Raw genomic sequence first — 19,645 nt, 5'->3', positions numbered from 1 at the left:
TATAGTGTTATAGCATTGTGTCTGCCATATCTCAAAAAAGCTTATCACTTAAGGTCCACATGAGGACATTTTTAATTTGTACCGGTGCCCTTCAAAGGGCACCAAGGCGACGGTAAGGGGCTTAGAGGCAATTTGCTCCATAGTCTTTTTGAAGTAACGGTCTTGCATCAGGTTGATTCGCTCATGAATCCTTAGGGAGCCATGTCTTTACTTTTTCTCATCCCACATTTCCGGCGGAACTAATGTTCAGCGCTCTTGAGCCGTGTAAACTCATTACAGCCAGTTCCGCAATTAATTTCATTCATTGTGTGCTTGCAGTCAATATGCTTTATAAAATGGCCAGTAATAACTAGAGAGAGACGCACAAGGCCAGTCTCGAAAGGAAGTTTAATGGAATATATCAGTGTAAATAGAAAACTGATTACCGCGTTCGGTTTGAGTTGTTTTTAATTTGGAATGCTATCCATACTTTCAATAAAACTCACATCAAATTTTTGTTCTTCTTGTAGATTTTGATTATAATTTTATACCATGTACATTATTGAATTTGTTTTATTAATGGACTGTATTTTGCCCTGGATCTTGATAATTTACCTCGACTTTGTCTCGGTAAAATTATCAAGAACCAGGCCTCGGCGGGTTTAAACCACAAGTTGAAAACCTCTTCGCCACACATTGATTCCCTTATTAAACAACCAGGCCCATTCAGGTGTTATATGATAGAAGACTAAATTTAGAAACTTTACTTTGTATTAAAAAGCGGAGCTGTTTTTGGTTTGTCAGTCTCAGAGATTCGTACTATAGTATTCATACGTGTATGTTGATCAAAACATTAACGTGTGGTATGACTCCTATGTCGTCATTAAGCCGCACATGTACGTCATGCAGAAATAAATTTCAAGATAATTGGAACTTGTTTGATAAGCGTACAACTCTGCAGCTAATTTTAGATGTTGTGTGCTACAATTACAAAATGTCTGATTGAAGCATTGAAGCATTGAAGCATTGTTTTTTTGTTTCTGTAGATTGAGACTGCTGTTGTTGTCTGTGTCCAATTTCAAAGAGCTGCCTAAGCAGACTGCTGAGCAAAAATAAGTGGGATACCAGTCACAGCTCGTACACATGACATGGTATTTTGGCTGGTTTCCCTATCTGAAACTAAGCATAAATTTGTCGTGCTTAGCTGCTTTTTAAGCTTTATGAAATTTGGTCCTGTGTGGGTTTCACAAAGAGTTAAGATGAGTCTTATCTCGAGTAAGGAAGAGTTAAAGGCAGTGAACACTAGATTGGTAATTACTCAAAATAATTTTTAGCATGAAACCTTACTTGGTAACGAGTAATGGGGAGGTTGATAGTATAAAACATTGTGAGAATCAGCTCCCTCTGAAGTGACGTAGTTTTCGAGAAATATTTCAGAAAGATCTTTAACTAAGGACTTTTCCTAGGAGATATTAAAAACTTAAGGGTAGTCCTAAGTTAAGACAAGTAACTCAGCCTAACTTGAGATCAGACTAGTCTTAAAGACATTGGACACTATTGGTAACTGTCAAGACTAGCCTTCACAGTTGGTGTATCTCAACATATGCATAAAATAACAAACCTATTAAAATTTGAGCTCAATCGGTCATTGAACTTGTGAGTCAATAATGGAAGAAAAAACACCCTTGCCACACAAAGTTGTGTGCGTTTAGATGGTTGATTTCGAGACCTCAAGTTTTAAATCTGAGGTCTCTAAATCAAATTCGTAGAAAATTACTTCTTTCTCAAAAACTATGGCACTTCAGAGGGAGCCGTTTCTCACAATGTTTTATACCATCAACCTCTTCCCATTACTCATAAGGTTTTATGCTAATAATTATTTTGAGTAATTACCAATAGTGTCCACTGCCTTAAACTCTGGTCTAGCAGAGAAGAGACAATCTCACCTTAAGACGCATGCAGAAATACTCAATAAGAACCTGTGGTAATAAAGGCAGATCTTGTATGTTAATTGATGACCATCGTTAAAGACAGGATGTTCAATTAATTACTTGTACAATGGGTTTGAGATTAGGTGAAGAGGGAAACAATCTACATCTCATCGTTCTAATTCACCAAAGATTTATTTTCTCCAAAAGACGATCAGTGCACACCGATCGAAACAGTCGAGTTGAAACCAACAGTTCCTTTCAGAACCACTCCAACCAATTTAGAGATTATCATTACATGGTGTTACCGCAAACCTTTACTACATCGTATTTCCGACATGCAAAATTTCAAATCCTACGAATAACAAGTTTAGAGTGTGTGTCAATCCCCAGAAAAAAAACCTGTTACTTCTTAAACATGTCTTTGTTGACACAAAACAATGGTTTTTGTCGCCGTTTAATGTAATCTTTTATCCTTCATTATTCATGAAACCCTTCAGGGTATGAATAAATTTGCATACTTAAGGACTATTTCGCTCCACTTATAAAATCACACGACTATCTGAATACATTTCCTTACATTTTCGGTGTTAAGAAAAATACATGTATTCACCAACGTATTTATTTACTGTGTTTGTTACTGGATGTTTGATAGAAGTTATACAAGCAGTTAGGATTGTGCGTCAGTCTACGTCGGCTGTTTTTAACTAGATACGTGCGTCGGACGTCAATATGCTTAGTTTCTGCTTGATTTCAGATCGGATGCCATCGGAAAATTATATCATAACCACTAGACACCATAGTTTTAAAGGGATTGATACCTTTTGTAGGCCAAGTTTTTGGCCATGTCATGAATTCCTTCTCACTGGGAAAGAAGATGTATGTAATCTCATTTTCATGTAGAAGTTTCAGCTTTGTTCGTTGTAAAGTTTTTGAGAAAAAAAAAGTGCAAATCACAGAGAGATGTTTTCATAGAGTCGCGCAAATGTGTTGTACATGCTAAAATCATTTTCATGAAACGGTTTTCATGATTTTTTTTTACTCATTTCTAAAAAAACTACAGCACCTCAGCAAGTAATATTCTAAAAGAAGCTTTCTACCGTCATTGCTTTAAGCCGTGTAAGTTTAATGTAAATTTGTGGATGTTTGTATTTTGAGTTTTACAAAAAGTACCCAAACCCTTAAAAGGTCTTTCTTCCGACTAAATGGAAACTTGAGAAGTCTAACACTTAGCTCTAGTGTTTCCAATTGCTGGAACTTTTACTGGAAATTAGTATCCACTGGGGCCAAGAGTTGTGTGACTTGGGGTGTGTGAAATAAGCTGCTCTTATTTTGTCCGAGGCTCAAGTTTCAAGAAATTATTCTTTAAAGGGTTGGTATACATTTGTTAATGCCTATCAAAATTAATGGCAATAAACAATTGATTTGGTAAGATATACAGCAACTTTGGCTTGCACTGTTTACTTCCAAGTACTGCGATTATGGAAAAAGATATCCCCCAAAATCTGAACCTGACAGAACAACAAAAAGAATACAACACAGACGTACAATGTACTTTTGGAGTTGTTGAAAAACAGATGAACTTTACAGAATTTGATAGAGCAAGATTGCTCTCAACTCAGTGGAATAAGAAATTGACCTTTTTAGGTAGTGTCTTATCGTTGCCGACACTACATTTTCCAGCAAGCAAGTATTCAACAGTTAGATGAATTGATATGGATTGGTTGATCATGGATGGTTGAAGACGGTGAATTCTTTAAGATTTTATGAAAACATTCTCACACGTGTACCGCAAGCTCTGACATCTAAGGGTTTGATGACAATTGATTGAGTTTAAATAGACCATATGCGCAAGCGCCATTTTAACCTATACTGCAATTGATCCTGGGAAACGGAGTCCAGTTTAAAAATACATCCAAGATGGACGCCAGGCCTGATACTTCATGAAGGTCATAAAGGCGATTCCCTCCATGCCCCCTGGTCTTTGCCTTGGTGCCCTTGTAATGCTCCAGTAGCAATTTAAAATTCCCTTTATAGGGTGCCCTTTACCGAGGAGAACATGCTGCGGTGCCCTTGCCCTTTCAAAAACGAAGCAAACAGGCTTGGGACATCATGCTGTAGTGTACATAAACTGCGCCAATAAAGTATCTAAACACTTACAAATGGTCAGATTTATCGGAACCTGAAATAGTATACAAAAATTTAATTGTTTGTTTCTATTCACCGTTAATTTCTGCACGTTTTGACACATCTTGTGTTGCGCTACGATGTTGTTTGGTGGATTTATGAACACTTGAGTGGCTGAAGGTCGAATTTCAAAAGTTGCAAAAGCCCCTATTCACCCCAATTCCAAAAGGGAACTCACATAAGCATCACACTCAGACAAAATCAAGACAAAAGACACAAACTCGTTTCGTTTACATGACCATGAAATTAATTGCCGTATCTTTAACTCTAAAACTGCTGTTATCCTGTCCCCCATTCTTGGTGTGTCCTCCATCACACTGTCCTGAACGCCAAGGAGTCGTCTTCTCATACCCTCAATGAGACCTCTGATCTGTCCCTGGTCAATCCCCTGCCATTTCCTGATCAGGATGCGTCGCAAACCCCTCGAGAGTGGTGTCAGGCTTTATGGACTTGTTCACTTTCTTCTTCTGCTGCAGAAGTCACCCTCGGACGGCCACTCCTTTTCAGGTTGCCACATTTCCCTGAGCTTGGTAGCGATTCCACCATTTACTGATCGTCGCTGGTGACGTTTTTACCTGATGAGCTGCAGCTCGCATCGACCTACCGGCTTCTATCAAACCAACGGTCCGTCCTCTTTCCTGTTTGGTCGTTTGAGCCATCTTTCCTGTTATCTTGAAACACCTTTCCTTGCTTACCATTGTTGTATGCCTCCCATCTTTGACCCCTTTGCTTGGTTACTGACAATTATTGCTGATGTTCATCGCAACCGATTTATCCAAAACGCGACCAAAAAAATCATTTATAAAAGGCGGGCAAAAGAAACGCCGATCTTACTCGTCACAATACAACGATTTAGCTTGAATAGGGGGCTTTTGCAACTTTTGAAATTCGACCTTAAGCCACTCAAGTGCCCGTAAATCCACCAAACAACATCGTAGCGCAACACAAGATGTGTCAAAACGTGCAGAAACGGTGAATAGAAATGAATAATTAGATACTTTATTGGCGCAGTTTATTACTATTGCTAGGGTTTATGGTTGTGTTACCTCATGGTTTTATTGTTGTGTGCTTCAAAATCAGACAGGACCACCTGGAGAGCATATACCAGGAAGGCCTGCTCCAATTATGACACTGAACAGAGACTAAAGAACCTAGAAAGAAGAGCTCGCAACTACCTCAAGATATGGCGATGAATGCCCGTGTCGGGCTATGTCCCTACTACTTCAAAATGAGTGCGCCATGATGGTTGTCGGTCTCAGATTGGGCACCGCTGATACTGTTCTGCCATCTTGTCGCTTTTATTACGAACTCGTTGTGTCATGACTTATATTCATCTTTCCTTTTGTCTGTTTGTCTGTCTGTGTGGTTGTCTTGTTTTCCTGTCTGTCTGGCTGTTTTTTACAAGCTCATGCTTACCAAAACGCCCCGGTCTCTATTTATTTACTCATGTTTACTCCTACTTAAAGAAATGTTTTGCTTTACTCCGTAATACATGTAACTGTTGTTATTCTTTTTTGAGAGTATGTAAGTAAATGTACTCTTGAATTGAATTGACGCATACCGGCTATTGGTATCTGATGGTGGACCTCAATTTCCATTTTTTATTTTAAGAGTATTTTTTATTTGTCATTTCAGAGTGGCCGTTCATTGAAGCCTGGAGAGATGCCGTTCAGCTTCAGAGCACTTCCTAAAACAGGCAATCGGCCAGACATGACTAAACATGACAAAGGTAAGACAGGGGAAGGTTGGAGCGATTAAGTTCCACTGGAAAATTATTAATTTGTATAAAACTAACAACCACTGTGTTAGTGACATTGATACTGGTATTACTTATCTAGGGGGTTCCAGTGAACAAATTTTCTTGTATAGAAGAGCAAAATACTAGACAAAAATTTTCAGGTTCTGCGCAAAAGTCTTAATTTGCTTATTCAATTGCTACTCAATAAAAAGCATTCTTTGTGCAGAAAGTCTTTCCTTCCAAAATATTTTGCTACACATAGTGCTCCATGAAATGGTTCCCCTGGTGTCTTTTGCCCTTAACTATGTCATATGCATTAATATCTTCAAGTAAGATTAAATCCTCTATTCTGATTGGTCAACCTTTATCAACAAGAGATGTTTTTAAATCTTTATTGTACTCTACCTATTGCGCTGTTCCAAGCTATATATGCAAAATGTACAGCTATTCCAAAACCGCTTGAAGCTGCGTGTCTAGTTTGTTTAAAGATAAATTTGTAAGACAAAATTAAAGCGCGTCTGTTACCCATGGCCGAGTTGCATATGATAAGCAGAAGCACTTTATTTTTCCATATTCACTTTCACTTGCGCTTGTGCGTTAACTATACTGCGTGCCACATGTGGGAATGTCGTCATGTTCCCTGCATGGTTGATTTGTGAACCACTTTGGTGCGATGAAGAATTAGATTGCTTTGACGCAGCTCAAAGCCGAAAAACAAGTTATCTGTAAATATGACGATTATCTGGAATTATCTGTTAAGAAATAGCAGCTCAGTGTATTTCCAATTATTGACTGTTAATTGTTCCAGCCAAGCGGCATGAATGGATGGTGTTGATGATGAAATTACATCGGCATCAGGGATACTTGTTGTATTCATGACTAGGAATGTTAAATTAATTGGTTCGTTGATCGACGTCTCTGGGTTTTAAGGGATTATGATGCATCTGTGGAGTCTGGAAGGGTCAATTCTTTCTTCTCATCTAGCTTTCCCAATGAAGCTACTGCTCTACCGGCCAGGCTTCGGACTGATGATACCCGAACCTATCTGTATGGACTGTACAAGGGGCAACCTTTATTCAGCCCAAGGAGAAGGTGGCAACTGGCTCTGGACCAAAAAATTGTAGCCCACACCTTGAAGTGTTTTTTTATTTTTTTTATATTTTTTTTATATTTATAAATATATATATAAAGCTGCAACGACAACAATGAACACAAATGTTGGAAATTTTCCAGCAATATGGGTCCTGTTTCATAATAGCAAGATTGTGCTGGATACCAGTCATATCTGGTATGTAAGATGGTAATTTGGCTGGTAATCATAATCTGGTAAGGATAATGTTGCTGTGCTAAGCAAAAATCACCAATATAGAAAACCATTTAGAATGGTCCGGATTGTTCTGTAGGGTTTTTAAAACCAAGATAAACCAACACCAAAATGAAATAATTCTGTGGACCCTTTTTCAATTCAGCATGCTTCGGCCAAACTTAAAAATGTTTGGTCCAGAATGCCCACAGTATATTTTGGAGGGAACTATGCTGTAAAACATAATGGGACACTCATCAGTCTCCACTTTGGAGCATATTTGAGTGTAGTTATTGCAATATCTTCAGCAAGGAGCCATGATCTTTAGGTTGTCTCCATGCTGTGTTTCTGCAATCTCTATTGATTTTCATCGACCAGCGAAAACACCTAGGATGTTAGATCTCTGACTCCCGTGGCCATGATAAGACAGCCAAGTGTCATGACTAATGAACCCACTGTTTATCCTAAGGATCAAAGGGTGTCAGGAAATATTTTGCGATGGTGTTGATTTTATCAGGATGAGAGTTGGGTTTTAGTGATGGTCAGATTGGTGCTTGGGATCTGTGAATCCCTTAGATACGGGTGATGAGGACAAAAGAGTTGTCTGAGAAACTTGACACTTTGGGTTTTAGAGAGACCTGTCTACTTACTAATGGAAATAATAATAATCAGTTGTTATTTCTATTTTGTCATGGCAACCGGTAGCCATTTTCTGTTCTGTTTTTGTTGTATTCATCAGGGATACCATTTTTGTTCTTGCTATGGCAGAAATTCTGGCTTTTTAATATTTTTTCCCCAAAGAAATCCACCGATTTGTCTTTGTCATGCTGGAAAAACGCAGCAAATACGCAGCGTCAAACAAATTAGTTTAAAACAGTGTAAAGAACTAGCCTGGCAATAAAATATGCACAGGAAGACTATTCCAAAGAAACGGAGTAATTAATTCCTGCTGAACACATACGTACAATTTTTCTTTAAAAGGGATTGGCGTTAAGTTTGGGCCGATGTATGTAGCTCGTACTGAGTGGTCAATGTTGCCATAGTGATTTGTATTTTGACATCACATTTTGCTTACCAATTAAGATTAGGGCGCATCTTAATATTGATGCACATCTCAAGATCCGTCTTAGCCGGATGCTGCTGGTGTTTCAAGTCGTCACTCTGCTTCCTTTGCTGCGTGTTTTTAAACTTGTAACCAGCTGCTTCTGTAGCAAATCCCATACTTTTCTTTCAGCCGTATAGGTGATTAAAAGTATTGGGTTATGTTTACTTTAAGTTGTCAAGGCGCTGAAAGATTGAAACAGGAAAGGCAGGTGTTTGTTTTTAGAAAAATCGCAGTTCATCCATCAAGATAAAGCTATAATGATATTGGAGTCTTATTTTGCGCAGCTATCGTCAAAAAGGTACTCTTGAATGAAGAGAAACACTCTTTAGCAGGGAATTCTGTGCTTATTTCATGGGTAAGCAGAATTTTGTTTTGTGCGTATGCATGTGGGTACTCTTGTTAAGCAGAAATTTGGTACTCGCACAATGACAAGCTGAGAATGGTGACCGTAAGGGCAAAACTCGGTAGTTATATAAGGAGAGCCATGAAATTGGGCCCTGCTCCAGAATGGCAGGGAGTGTGGGTTTAGCCAAGTAGTATGTGGATTTTCCCCCAAAGAAGTCGGGAGGATGTGAGAGAATGTGGTGTTGATGAATGCAACAATAAGTATACATACTTTAGCAATTTTATTGTGTAGGTTGCAGTTTCAGACATTATCACTGCGTATAATCATTAGTTTGCATAGCGATTCAGGAATTATTCAGTTTATTGATCCTTAAAGTAAGCTCAGTATCATTTAAAAGCTCCCTCTGTTGTCTTATCAGCTCCATCAGAGTTTCTTTAGTGCAGAGCTTTTCCAAAAATCTTATCCTCAGGCTTTTTTTTCTTTCTTCTTTCTCTCTCTCTCTATCTATAATCCTCCGTTTTTGCAAGATAAATACTTAAGTTGATTGATTTGGGAAGATGGGAAGGCCAGACTAGAGATTTTGAAAAGGGAATTTACTCCCCCAAGAAGTTTGTTCTTGAGGGAGGTGGTTTTGAGTTGCGAGAAATTGGTTCTTGAGGCAGGTGGTTTTGAGTAGCAAGAAATTGGTTGTTAAAGACCTGCTTGAACGAATATGTCAAGTCAAAAACTTTGCTGAAATTCACTTAAAATGTTTTCAAAGAATAGGGAAATCGAGTCATATGACTATAAACAGATTTCAATTGTGTAAAAAAACAATCATTTTGAATGCCCTTATCCAGGGCTTTTCTGAGAGATTTGCGAAAAGCCCTGTTACGTAATCACTCTCAAAAAGTCATCTCTGGGAGCTCCAATTTGTAAAGCCGCTTTGTTGCAGCGTGGAGGCATAACAAAGCAAGCTCCCAGAGATGACGTCAGCGGCATTGTCCTTTGACGCGTGCTCTCAACGGCAGAAGTGTTTTTAGTTTTTCAAAACCTTTCGGTTGGGGCCTGATTTTTTCATCGATAATTACGAAAAATTTAGAAGTGTACACGTATAAAAATACCATTTCCGTTGAAAACATTCCGCTCAGGTAGCTGTTTAAGGGAGTTGGTTTTGAGTAGCGCATTGGATACACCAAATTTGTCTGGTCGGGAGTGTACAGCCCCTATGCTAGAATAACTTCCCTGCGGTTCAGTGTAAAATTCTGAGCTTTGGAGTTGCAATCGCGCAGAGAAATGGCTGCCATGATAGTTAAACAATTTATTGAATTTATATTTTGCTCTCCAGGAACAGCCTGTTCGAGGGTGCATAACAGTAAAAGTACCATAAGAAAATTACACTGACAAAACCTTAAGAAAAAGTACACCAGTAACCAAAAAGCAGGCAGAATAGAAATCATGTTGGGACAATAATTGTGCCGACCCAAAATAATAAAAATCATAGTGAAATCGTAGTAGATGGTGGAAGTCTCTGTGACCATGTGTCAATTAGCACGCCAAACTAATGGCGTCACTATTTCTCCAAAACCCCGGCTGTCAGACAAACATTCCAACCCGCACGCGATCACTACATCATCAGCACGCCAGACTGTAGTAGTACAGTCAGTACATGCGAGTTAACATGAAGCTTGGACTTGTACGTTATGTCATGTACAATGTTGGTGGAATTTGATACAATGTTTGAGACCTAGATTCTGTGCTTCTTTTATAAGCATCAGTTTTGAGCCCCATTTCATGGCTCTGCTTACTGCCGAATTCTGCGTTGACAATCACGATTCCCCGCTTACGTGCAATTGTTGAATTTCTGTGCTAGCCTTGTAAGCGTAGAATGCCTAGTAACGTGTAGTACGCTCGCGCAGAAGTCCAAATTGCCGCTAACCCGTGAAATAGTGAAATACGCTTGCTGTAAGCACAGAATTCCCTGCTTCCGTAAGCAGTGATTCTGTGCTTACGGTAAGCAGAGCCATGAAATTGGGCCCAGAATACAATTCGTTCTCCCAGACATAACGCCAATGATTTCAAGAAACACACACATATGTTCAGTGTTGCTTTTCATTGGGTATATCTGGTATCACTGTCTGCTCTGTTTGCTCATGCTATCTCTTTTTAGCAAGGGTCCCTTGCTGAATTGTAGCATGGTTGTAAAGGTTCACAAAATGTACGACATGTGAAAGGACAACAATTTATTTCTATACTGTCAAAGATCCTTGCAAAATCGTATCTATCATTGCTACATTTTACAACCATGCTAAAATTAAGCAAGGGACCTCAGTTAATTTGCTGTCGTGTGAATAGTACTGAAGGGGTGCGAGGAAGAGGAGTATCACTGCCTCCGGCTTCTAGGGCTCTATGAACAAAACAAACCTGACTTTAATGTTCTTGGATGTCTCCTCATCAGATTTTTATCTCGTACTTTGCCGAGGTTGGAATCGCTGACTCTTCCTCATGCTCAAGTGCTGATCAAAGCAGATTCACAGGAAACTGGATACAAAACGAACCTGACTTTAATGTTCTTAGATGTCTCCTCATCAGATTTTTATCTTGTACTTTGCCGAGGTTGGAATCGCTGACTCTTCCTCATGCTCAAGTGCTGATCAAAGCAGATTCACAGGAAACTGGATACAAAACATACACAGCTCCATGGGGCAAATCCAAAGTAGTCAAGATTCTCGGATTTTCTTGACATTAAAGATAAGCAGGGATTGGTTTAAAGAAAATGTCAACATGTCACATCAGTAGGATTTGAAACGCTGCATGGTGGAAATATGATATAGTAAAGTTTGCGGTAACAAACCACCCCCGACTCATTTTTTAGAGATTATTATTACATGGTGTTACTGCAAACCTTACTACCTATATTGTACACCTGGTTGGATAAAACAGAAATATAAAACCTTGAATGTTTATTTGTAATTTCAAAAAAGGAACCCATACCCATCTTTTAAACCATCCCTGTGTCATACACCAAGATTGCTTCAAACCATGTTCCAAAAAGAAGAAAAAAACCCACACATTTTAGCATTAAACTTGCACGGTCGAATGATGATGATAGTAGAAAACAATCCTTAAAATATATCTGTCTGAAATGTCATATTTGATGTGAAATAAATCAAACTAATTTCCCGTTCGGAGTTTTATCACTCAGTGGGCGTTTTATTGTTCTTCTTTTTTATTTGATGTCATGCAAATGTTTTATCAGTTTTTCACTATTTTGCCGTGACCCAGAGTGCCAATCGATCTCAAATTTCTACAGCTTTGTCAGTTTATGTATGGTGGATTACATAAAGTGCTCACACTGCCAGCAACTGTTTATTAGCAAGTACCAATTTCTGTCATGTGCATTGAACATAATGCAACCACCATGTAACTGAGTCGTCATTTGCTAATTTTGATGATGTCTGGAAGTCAAGGTGACGATGTTGTCTGTTTTCATCCCATGGCTGACTGAAGGCTGTACTTTTGGAAATGCCACCAGAGGGCAGGAATACTTAGAACACTGGACAAAATTGGTAATTGTCAAAGACCAGTCTTCTCACTTGGTGTTTCTCAACATATGCATAAAATAACAAACCTGTGAAAATTTGAGCTCAATCGGTCGTCGAAGTTGCGAGATAATAATGAAAGAAAAATACCCTTCATCATGCTGATTTTTTTAATTAGCTTTTCTTCATGGCAAACATTTGTTCAGGCTAAAATGTTTTTGATATAACAATTACTGGTGCGTCATTATCTTTCAAACGGGCAAATACAGTTTGCAAACATTTCCGGAGTTCTATTTACTCTTTCTTTTTGCATTATTTTCGACGTGAGCTACACGTGTATATTTGGTTTTCTCCTTCCAGTTTCTTTATCAGGTTTCATTAACAGCTGTCTATACATGCGCGCTAAGTGAGTTTATGTGTTTTTCCTCATCAAAATATACAAATTGAGCAGGGTATTCTGAGTTGTTTTTGTTTTTGCAGACTTTCTTGTGGGATTTGCACCACATGGCACATTTTTCATTTTCAAATAGCAAGTTATAAACCAAAAGGAAACTGACGTGGTAATGTTTGGTATAATTTTGGGTTTGAACTTGCTACATGTACCTCTGGATTAACGTGCTCGTGCTCTACCAACTGAGCTATATAGCCCTATGTTGGAAGTCTCCCTGTTGTGTCACTATCTTTGTTCCGGGGTGCCATTAAAGACAGTGGACACTATTGGTAATTGTCAAAGACCAGTCTTCTCACTTGGTGTATCTCAAGATATTTATAAAATAACAAACCTGTGAAAGTTTGAGCTCGATTGGTCGTCGGAGTTGCGAGATAACTTTGAAAGAAAAAAACACCCCTGTCACACGAAGTTGTCTGCTTTCAGATGCTTGATTTTGAGACCTCAAATTCTAAACCTGAGGTCTCGAAATCAAATTCGTGGAAAATTACTTCTTTATCCAAAACTACGTCACTTCAGAGGGAGTCGTTTCTCACAATGTTTTATACTATCAACAGCTCCACATTACTCGTTACCAAGTAAGGTTTTATGCCAATAATTATTTTGAGTAATTACCAATAGTGTCCACTGCCATTAAATGCAGTGGACACTATTGGTAATTGTCAAAGACTAGCATTCACAATTGGTGTATCTCAACATATGCATAAAATAATGAACCTGTGAAAATTTGAGCTCAATCGGTCGTCGAACTTGCGAGATTCCTATGAAAGAAAAAATACCCTTGTCACACGAAGTTGTGTGCGTTTAAATTGTTGATTTCGAGACCTCAAGTTCTAAACTTGAGGTCTCAAAATCAAATTCGTGAAAAATTACTTCTTTCTCGAAAACTATGGCACTTCAGAGGGAGCCATTTCCCACAATGTTTTATACCATCAACCTGTCCCCATTACTCGTCACCAGGAAAGGTTTTGCGCTATTAATTATTTTGAGTAATTACCAATAGTGTCCACTGCCTTTAAGAAGCCATTGAATCTGTAATGGCACAATTTGCAACCAATAAAGCCAGAACCATCTGGGCGTTCTCCTTCTCTCAGCGATAAGTGCTCCTGGTTCTTTTCTTTTTTTCATCATCACACAACACACAGGACCAACAGCCTTACGTTCCATTCATTGCTTAATATACGTAAGGACTAAAGTGGCACGCCCTGGACTCGAACCCACACCCTGCTTAACAGAAACAGCCGAGCTTGAATCTTGTGGTCTAGACCACCGGAACACAACACCACACAATAGAAGACTGGGGGGGGGGGTAAAAATAATCAACATGATCAAGAAGGCCAGTGTCATGACCGCAAATACAACTTATTTGCAAATTATTTCTTAATAATTAGTGAATATACATTGGATGACAATGTAATGGCAGGCCTAGGTCTGTGTACGATGGACAATGAACACTTTTTAGACTCCCACAGCCTGGGAATTCACTATTCAGCCAGTGCATTAAGGAGATCTAGTCTCGGGATCATCAATTTCACTTTGATTTTTATTCTCTCTTTTCATTAATAGCGGGGAGTTTTATTGTGACTGTAATTCGATAAAAGCAGAATAGAGTCCTTGGATAATGTGTGACAAAAGGAAAGAGGATTCATCCATTAATCAGAACTAGAAAGTTTGTTTGTTAAAAGACGCTCATTTCCCTTGTGATTTCAAATACGGAAAGATGAAGTTATTGATATTTGCTTTTAGTAATGATACAAATATATACATTTCAATTTATCAAAAGAGGAACTCACCAGGGAATGTTGAGTTGTCCGAACCACGGTTCTTGTTTATTCAGTTGTTCAGCAATACTTTCCTGATACAGGTTCGCAACTTTTCAACTTATCACTTGATATAATTTTTCTCCCGCTGAAAAAATACTGTATAAAATCTTCTGTGTTAAAGATGGTTTTCTCTTCCCCCCCCCCCCCCCCCCACAATAACTAAGATTGATGTCACTGCATTGAATACATTTTAAAATTTGCCCTGCCAGTTTCCTTTGTGATTTATTACTTAATTTCTCAAATGAAAAATTTACATCCACATTACTTAAAAGGTTATCCCTTTACTGCTGCTTCCCATGTTGTACGCTACTCTAGGGTGTGATACCTGCAGCCGATTTCACAAAACCCTAGGATTAATTCTATCTCGAGTTAGGCCGAGTAACTTGTCGTAACTTAGGATTAATATTAAGGTCTGAATGCTACAGTGCAGGGCTGGAAGTCCTAAGATTAATCCTAAGTTAGGAAGAGTTTGGTGAAATTGCCTGCTGGCTACATAGCAGTTAGCGGTTACGTGGCGCTTGACTGTCCTGAATCATAAATGTAATCATTATTATTATTATTAAACGCTAAGCTACATGTAGATAGCTCAAGTGGTAGACTGCCGCACATTAATCCAGAGGTCATTGGTTCAACTCCCCCCGCTCTAGTAATTTGTTTTTGTTCAACCCCAATATTCTGTTGGGTATATTGTTATTGTTATTATTAACAATTTTACCCCTTTAGTCTTTAACACATGGTTGTGACATTCCAATTAATATAATAAAGCCAATGATTGATTTGAGGGGGAGAAAGTTCATACCACCATTAATCATGCTGCGCTGTCAGAAACAAAACACACATCCATTCATCTTCAATTTGAGAACAACAGAAACTTTCATGGATGGGCCTTTAGAGGCCCCCCCCCCAAAAAAAAAAAAAAAAAAAAAAGAGAAAAAAAGACCAAGTTCATATGTTGTGGCATTAGTGAAGTTCATAACGAGAGGTCCCCTCGATTCAAAAAGCTAAAGTAGTAGTCCTGGCCAATTTTCTACTTTTCGCTCCACCCATGTAGTTCTTTTCAGAACTGAGAAGTCTCTTGAATTCTGAAAATCTACTCTGTGGTAGTAGAATATAGAGCAAAAACAAATCTACCTGGCAAGTAGACACACACATGGTGTTACTGCAAAGTTGGAACACGTTCTAGGAAAAAGTACCCAACCAAAATGCATCCAAGTTGAAAGTCAATGCACCATTCCACTCTCACACCATACTAACAAAATTGTCTCCTAACGCACTTTGGCTTCAGGTAAAATACACAACCACTAGTAGTATCGCACCTGACGGCTCTTACAAACACATCTCTCCTCTCTCTTTCTCTGACAGAAATTCGCAATAATTGTTGAGTCAAATTCAATAAACAATTGTGTATTGGACCTTCCCATTGGGCGAAAGAAGTGATACACTGTTTTGATTTGCCTGATCTAATTGGTTTTTTTTCTGAATTCCTTTTTGGGTTACTTTTTTAGAATTTTATTGTACAGTCTCTTGTAGTAACCTCCAGGGCTTTTGACCTAAAAGCACAACATCAGTATTGTCCAAACAGTATTGCCCAAAGGCCCACACTTCGTGTATCACAACTTATATGTAAAATAACAAACCTGTGAAAATTTAGGCTCAGTCGGTCATCGGAGTCGGGAGAAAATAACGGGAAAACCCACCCTTGTTTCCGCACAATTCGGCATGTCATGACATTTGTTTAAAATAAATCATATCGAGAATTGATAATTTCTGAAAAAGTTAAGCATTTCATGGAATAATATTTCAAGGGAAGTGACTGGTGTCCCGCTCATTGTTGCTCAGGAAAAGGTTGTAAGCAGTATTCTGCTTAAGCAGTATTCTGCTTAAGCAGCCTTGCAAAATTTGACTCAGTATTCTAAACACAACAAGTGCCTGCCACTCCTGAAGTGTTATAAATTTTAAAGGCCCTGAATTTGTACTTTTTGTTACCCAATCAATAAGGTATCTAGTCGCCAATTATTGATATTATTCAGCTCAGTTTTCAGAAGGGGGGGGGGGGTGTCAATACTGTCTGAGTGCAGTGGCTTCTATCATAGTTTATTAACCGATGGATTGATGCAACACTGTATCATCGGCAGGCGACCGAACTCTGATGTTGACCAACGCAACACTCTTGAAGCCCCCCGAGAGGGCAATTATTGTAAGGATGGCTTTGAAAGTGGAATGTGACTAGCATGTCTAATATCCTGCTTTTGTCATTTATTAAGTTCAAGCTCAATATAAAGTGTGATAGGACTTTATGTATCAAGTTATAAACCACAAGGGACACTGACTGGGTAAATGTTGAATAATGTGGGGGTTGATGAAAGATAAGTTGATTTGCATTAATCCTGCTGTATTGATGTTGATTCACTCTACATGTACGCTTGCTCCAAATGGTCACAGCCCCAGCATAATGATTATTGTAGTGATTATTGTCATACCATAAACCAGTCGGGCATGATCGGTGGCTCGGCAGCGCCCTGTTGCCTGGCCATGCAGCAGTCCGTTGTCCAACCACTTCAGAAGAAGCAGCCTATTTATTAGCTCTTCTTTGCCCTGCCGGCCCATAGGGACTTAAGAAAGGGGCACACCGTTGTATTCGCTATAGACGATGTGACCTCTGACGTCACTCAAAAACCATGACAAGGCTGCTGTGCACTCGCTCCAGTTTCCTTTGGTTTTCCGCCACAGGTTTGACTTTATTCCAAGATTTCCATCCTTCCTCTTTCCTTTCCATCTCCACCGACCTCCCTCCATGCTCTTCCTGGCCGCCCTACTTTCTATAAGCCCTCAGGAAACCCTCACTGCTGCCCGGCAGTAAGGTCCAATGCGATAGCATCAGAAGTGCCCCCATCATATCTCCCCTGTACAATCCATCATTTGTTTTGGTCTCCTTTACAAAGGTTTATTTTACAATGTAGTCATACACGACACTTGTTCCGTCCCTAGCATTGACATCTACAAGCGGTCATTAACACAAGCCCTAGGTTTTGTCGTCATGAACAACCCCTCCCATGCCCTCATCCCCCACCCCCACTCTTCTGAAACTTGACATCTCTAAGTGTACGTCTTTCCTGGAGTAGATACTTGCACAAGAAGATTACATCACACACTTGATCAATTACATTGATACTATACATACATTACCAATCTCTTTTCTTTATCTTTAAAAGATGGTATCTCATGGAAAGTTATTCCTTCTGCTTGATTAAGTGCATCATATTGTAGAGTGATCAGCTTCGGTCGGTTGTGTCACACTGTAGTGTGACTGTGTCTAGATGCTGCTAGGCATGCTAGGGTTAGGCCTGTGTGCTTAGTTTTTGAAAGGGCAAGGGCACCAAGGCATTTTCTCTTGTCCTTACTCTGGTGAAGGGCACCCTATGAGCAAATTGTAAATATCTTCTGGAGCATTTCAAAGGCATCAAGGCAATGACCAGGGGGCATGGGGGCAATCGCCTTCGCTGCATCCGTAAAGTATCAGGCCTGTAGGGTTATGGTTGGATAACTGTTTCTTAGCAGCAGTGGCAGCGCCGTTGTCTACAATTTGGGGACAAGCAAGGGCAGTCAAGTATCTTATTTCCAATATATCAAAATCAGCACTGTTAACTACATGTAACATGGAAACATACATCTCATCACAACAACTGGTCAATATTTTGTTGTATCCATAAATTTTGAAGTTCAGATCTATTTACAACTAGTCGTGGTTCGCCCTGGTGTTCATGACTGTAGCTGCTAAACGCACAGTAGCACCTTGTAAACCCTTATAAGGTGCTACATAATTGGGTCTCAGAATTCATCACTCCAATAACCTGTCTTTCTGTAAAAATGTATACTTTAGAAGTGTCTTGAGTACCTTTTTGATAGATGCGTACGCTATATAATACTTCAATATTATATTATTATATCAGTCATGTATACTAGGTGTCTTCAGTACCTTTTTGATAGATGCGTGCGCTATATAATACTTCAATATTATATTATTATTATATCAGTCATCATTAACTTTTTTTTACCGTAAACTTTGAAGTGCAAATCTCTTAAGAATGAAACAAGTTGTTTCCACACTTGAAAATTTCGAAAAATACAAGATGAGACAATCTATGATTGGCGACTTGACTAAAGTAGGCCACCTTGGTTATCCTCCGTTAGATATCATGCATAACGTATGATCAAGAATTCAAGTCATGCATTTCACTAAACATTCTAATACAGACAGAGACACTTTAGAGCTTCTCCCTGCAAGGCAGACATTGTTTGAGCCGTGTTTGTGACTGTGGGATGATTTTGTGTCATTCGTGAAGTGGGGAGACTTGCTGACAACTAATTCTACGTATCAAAGATTGTATGAAAAACCGTTAGTTAATGGTTTAGAAGTGATACTCATGACCTTCTAGGGTGTCACTCGTAAGAGGATTTGCAGACCTTCTTTATTACAACAAATTTGACAAGTAAGAGGTTTGGACAGAAATCTTTCCTGATAACGTGGTCTTTGAATGCATTTCATGATTCAATGTTGAAGCCTGCTACACATCAGTAACACACTAAACAATTCTGACAGTCAGCTTTTGGGATATATGTGATCAAAGTGTAATGCGAGTAACTGCTTGTACTGACAGATCAACAGCACTGTGTTTCCCCAGTGCACATTTCACATTTCAGCCCGTCTATTGGATCATGAAAAACCCAATGGCGCCATTTTAGCAAGCACATGTTTTGTTATATTATTGGGTGCGTTCACTAAGCTTCCCTGGGTCGACCCCGCATTGCTCACTCGGGTGAGCCCCTGACAAGAGCTAACGATCACACTCCCCCTCTCATGGTGACGGCATGCACCTCAGGTCACCCCCCAAGGGACCCACTCCACAAACAGGGCACTGGGGGCTGACCCAGGTGAGCCCCGTCAAAGCTGTTCGAACGTACCGGGGCAGACCGGGGTCGACCCAGGGAAGCTAAACGAATGCACCCATTGATAACATTCGGTCATTGTCTTCACTGAACTACTGTTGCATCAGAAGAGCTGCTTGCTAAAATGGCGTCCAGTGCCGTTTCACATCTCAGCCGTAGTTCCAGAACTCGGCACTCTATATAATATTTGGTCCTAACTCCGCACCAGACACAAGTCTGCCTCTGAATCCACAGGCAGATGGTAACATTGCCTGATCAAATCAAGCTGCCATTAAACAAACCAGTATCCCATTACCCACCAAGTCTCATTAAGACATCCT

The 19,645-nt window shown here is 39.3% G+C and overlaps 1 protein-coding gene across 2 annotated transcripts in view; it reads left to right on the top strand.

The window, feature by feature from the left end:
- Positions 1–19,645, top strand: part of LOC117294445 — a 109,788-nt gene that overhangs the window by 35,705 nt on the left and 54,438 nt on the right. For both annotated transcript variants that reach the window (XM_033776848.1, XM_033776847.1), the window contains exon 4: positions 5,730–5,823. In XM_033776848.1, the coding sequence (XP_033632739.1) occupies positions 5,730–5,823 (94 nt within the window). The remainder of the gene's footprint in view (positions 1–5,729; positions 5,824–19,645) is intronic.

The sequence above is a fragment of the Asterias rubens genome, chromosome 9, assembly GCF_902459465.1.
Source record: "Asterias rubens chromosome 9, eAstRub1.3, whole genome shotgun sequence".
Lineage (NCBI taxonomy): Eukaryota > Metazoa > Echinodermata > Asteroidea > Forcipulatida > Asteriidae > Asterias > Asterias rubens.
The sequence above is the reverse complement of the archived record's forward strand: the minus strand, read 5'-3'. Positions and strand labels throughout refer to the sequence as shown.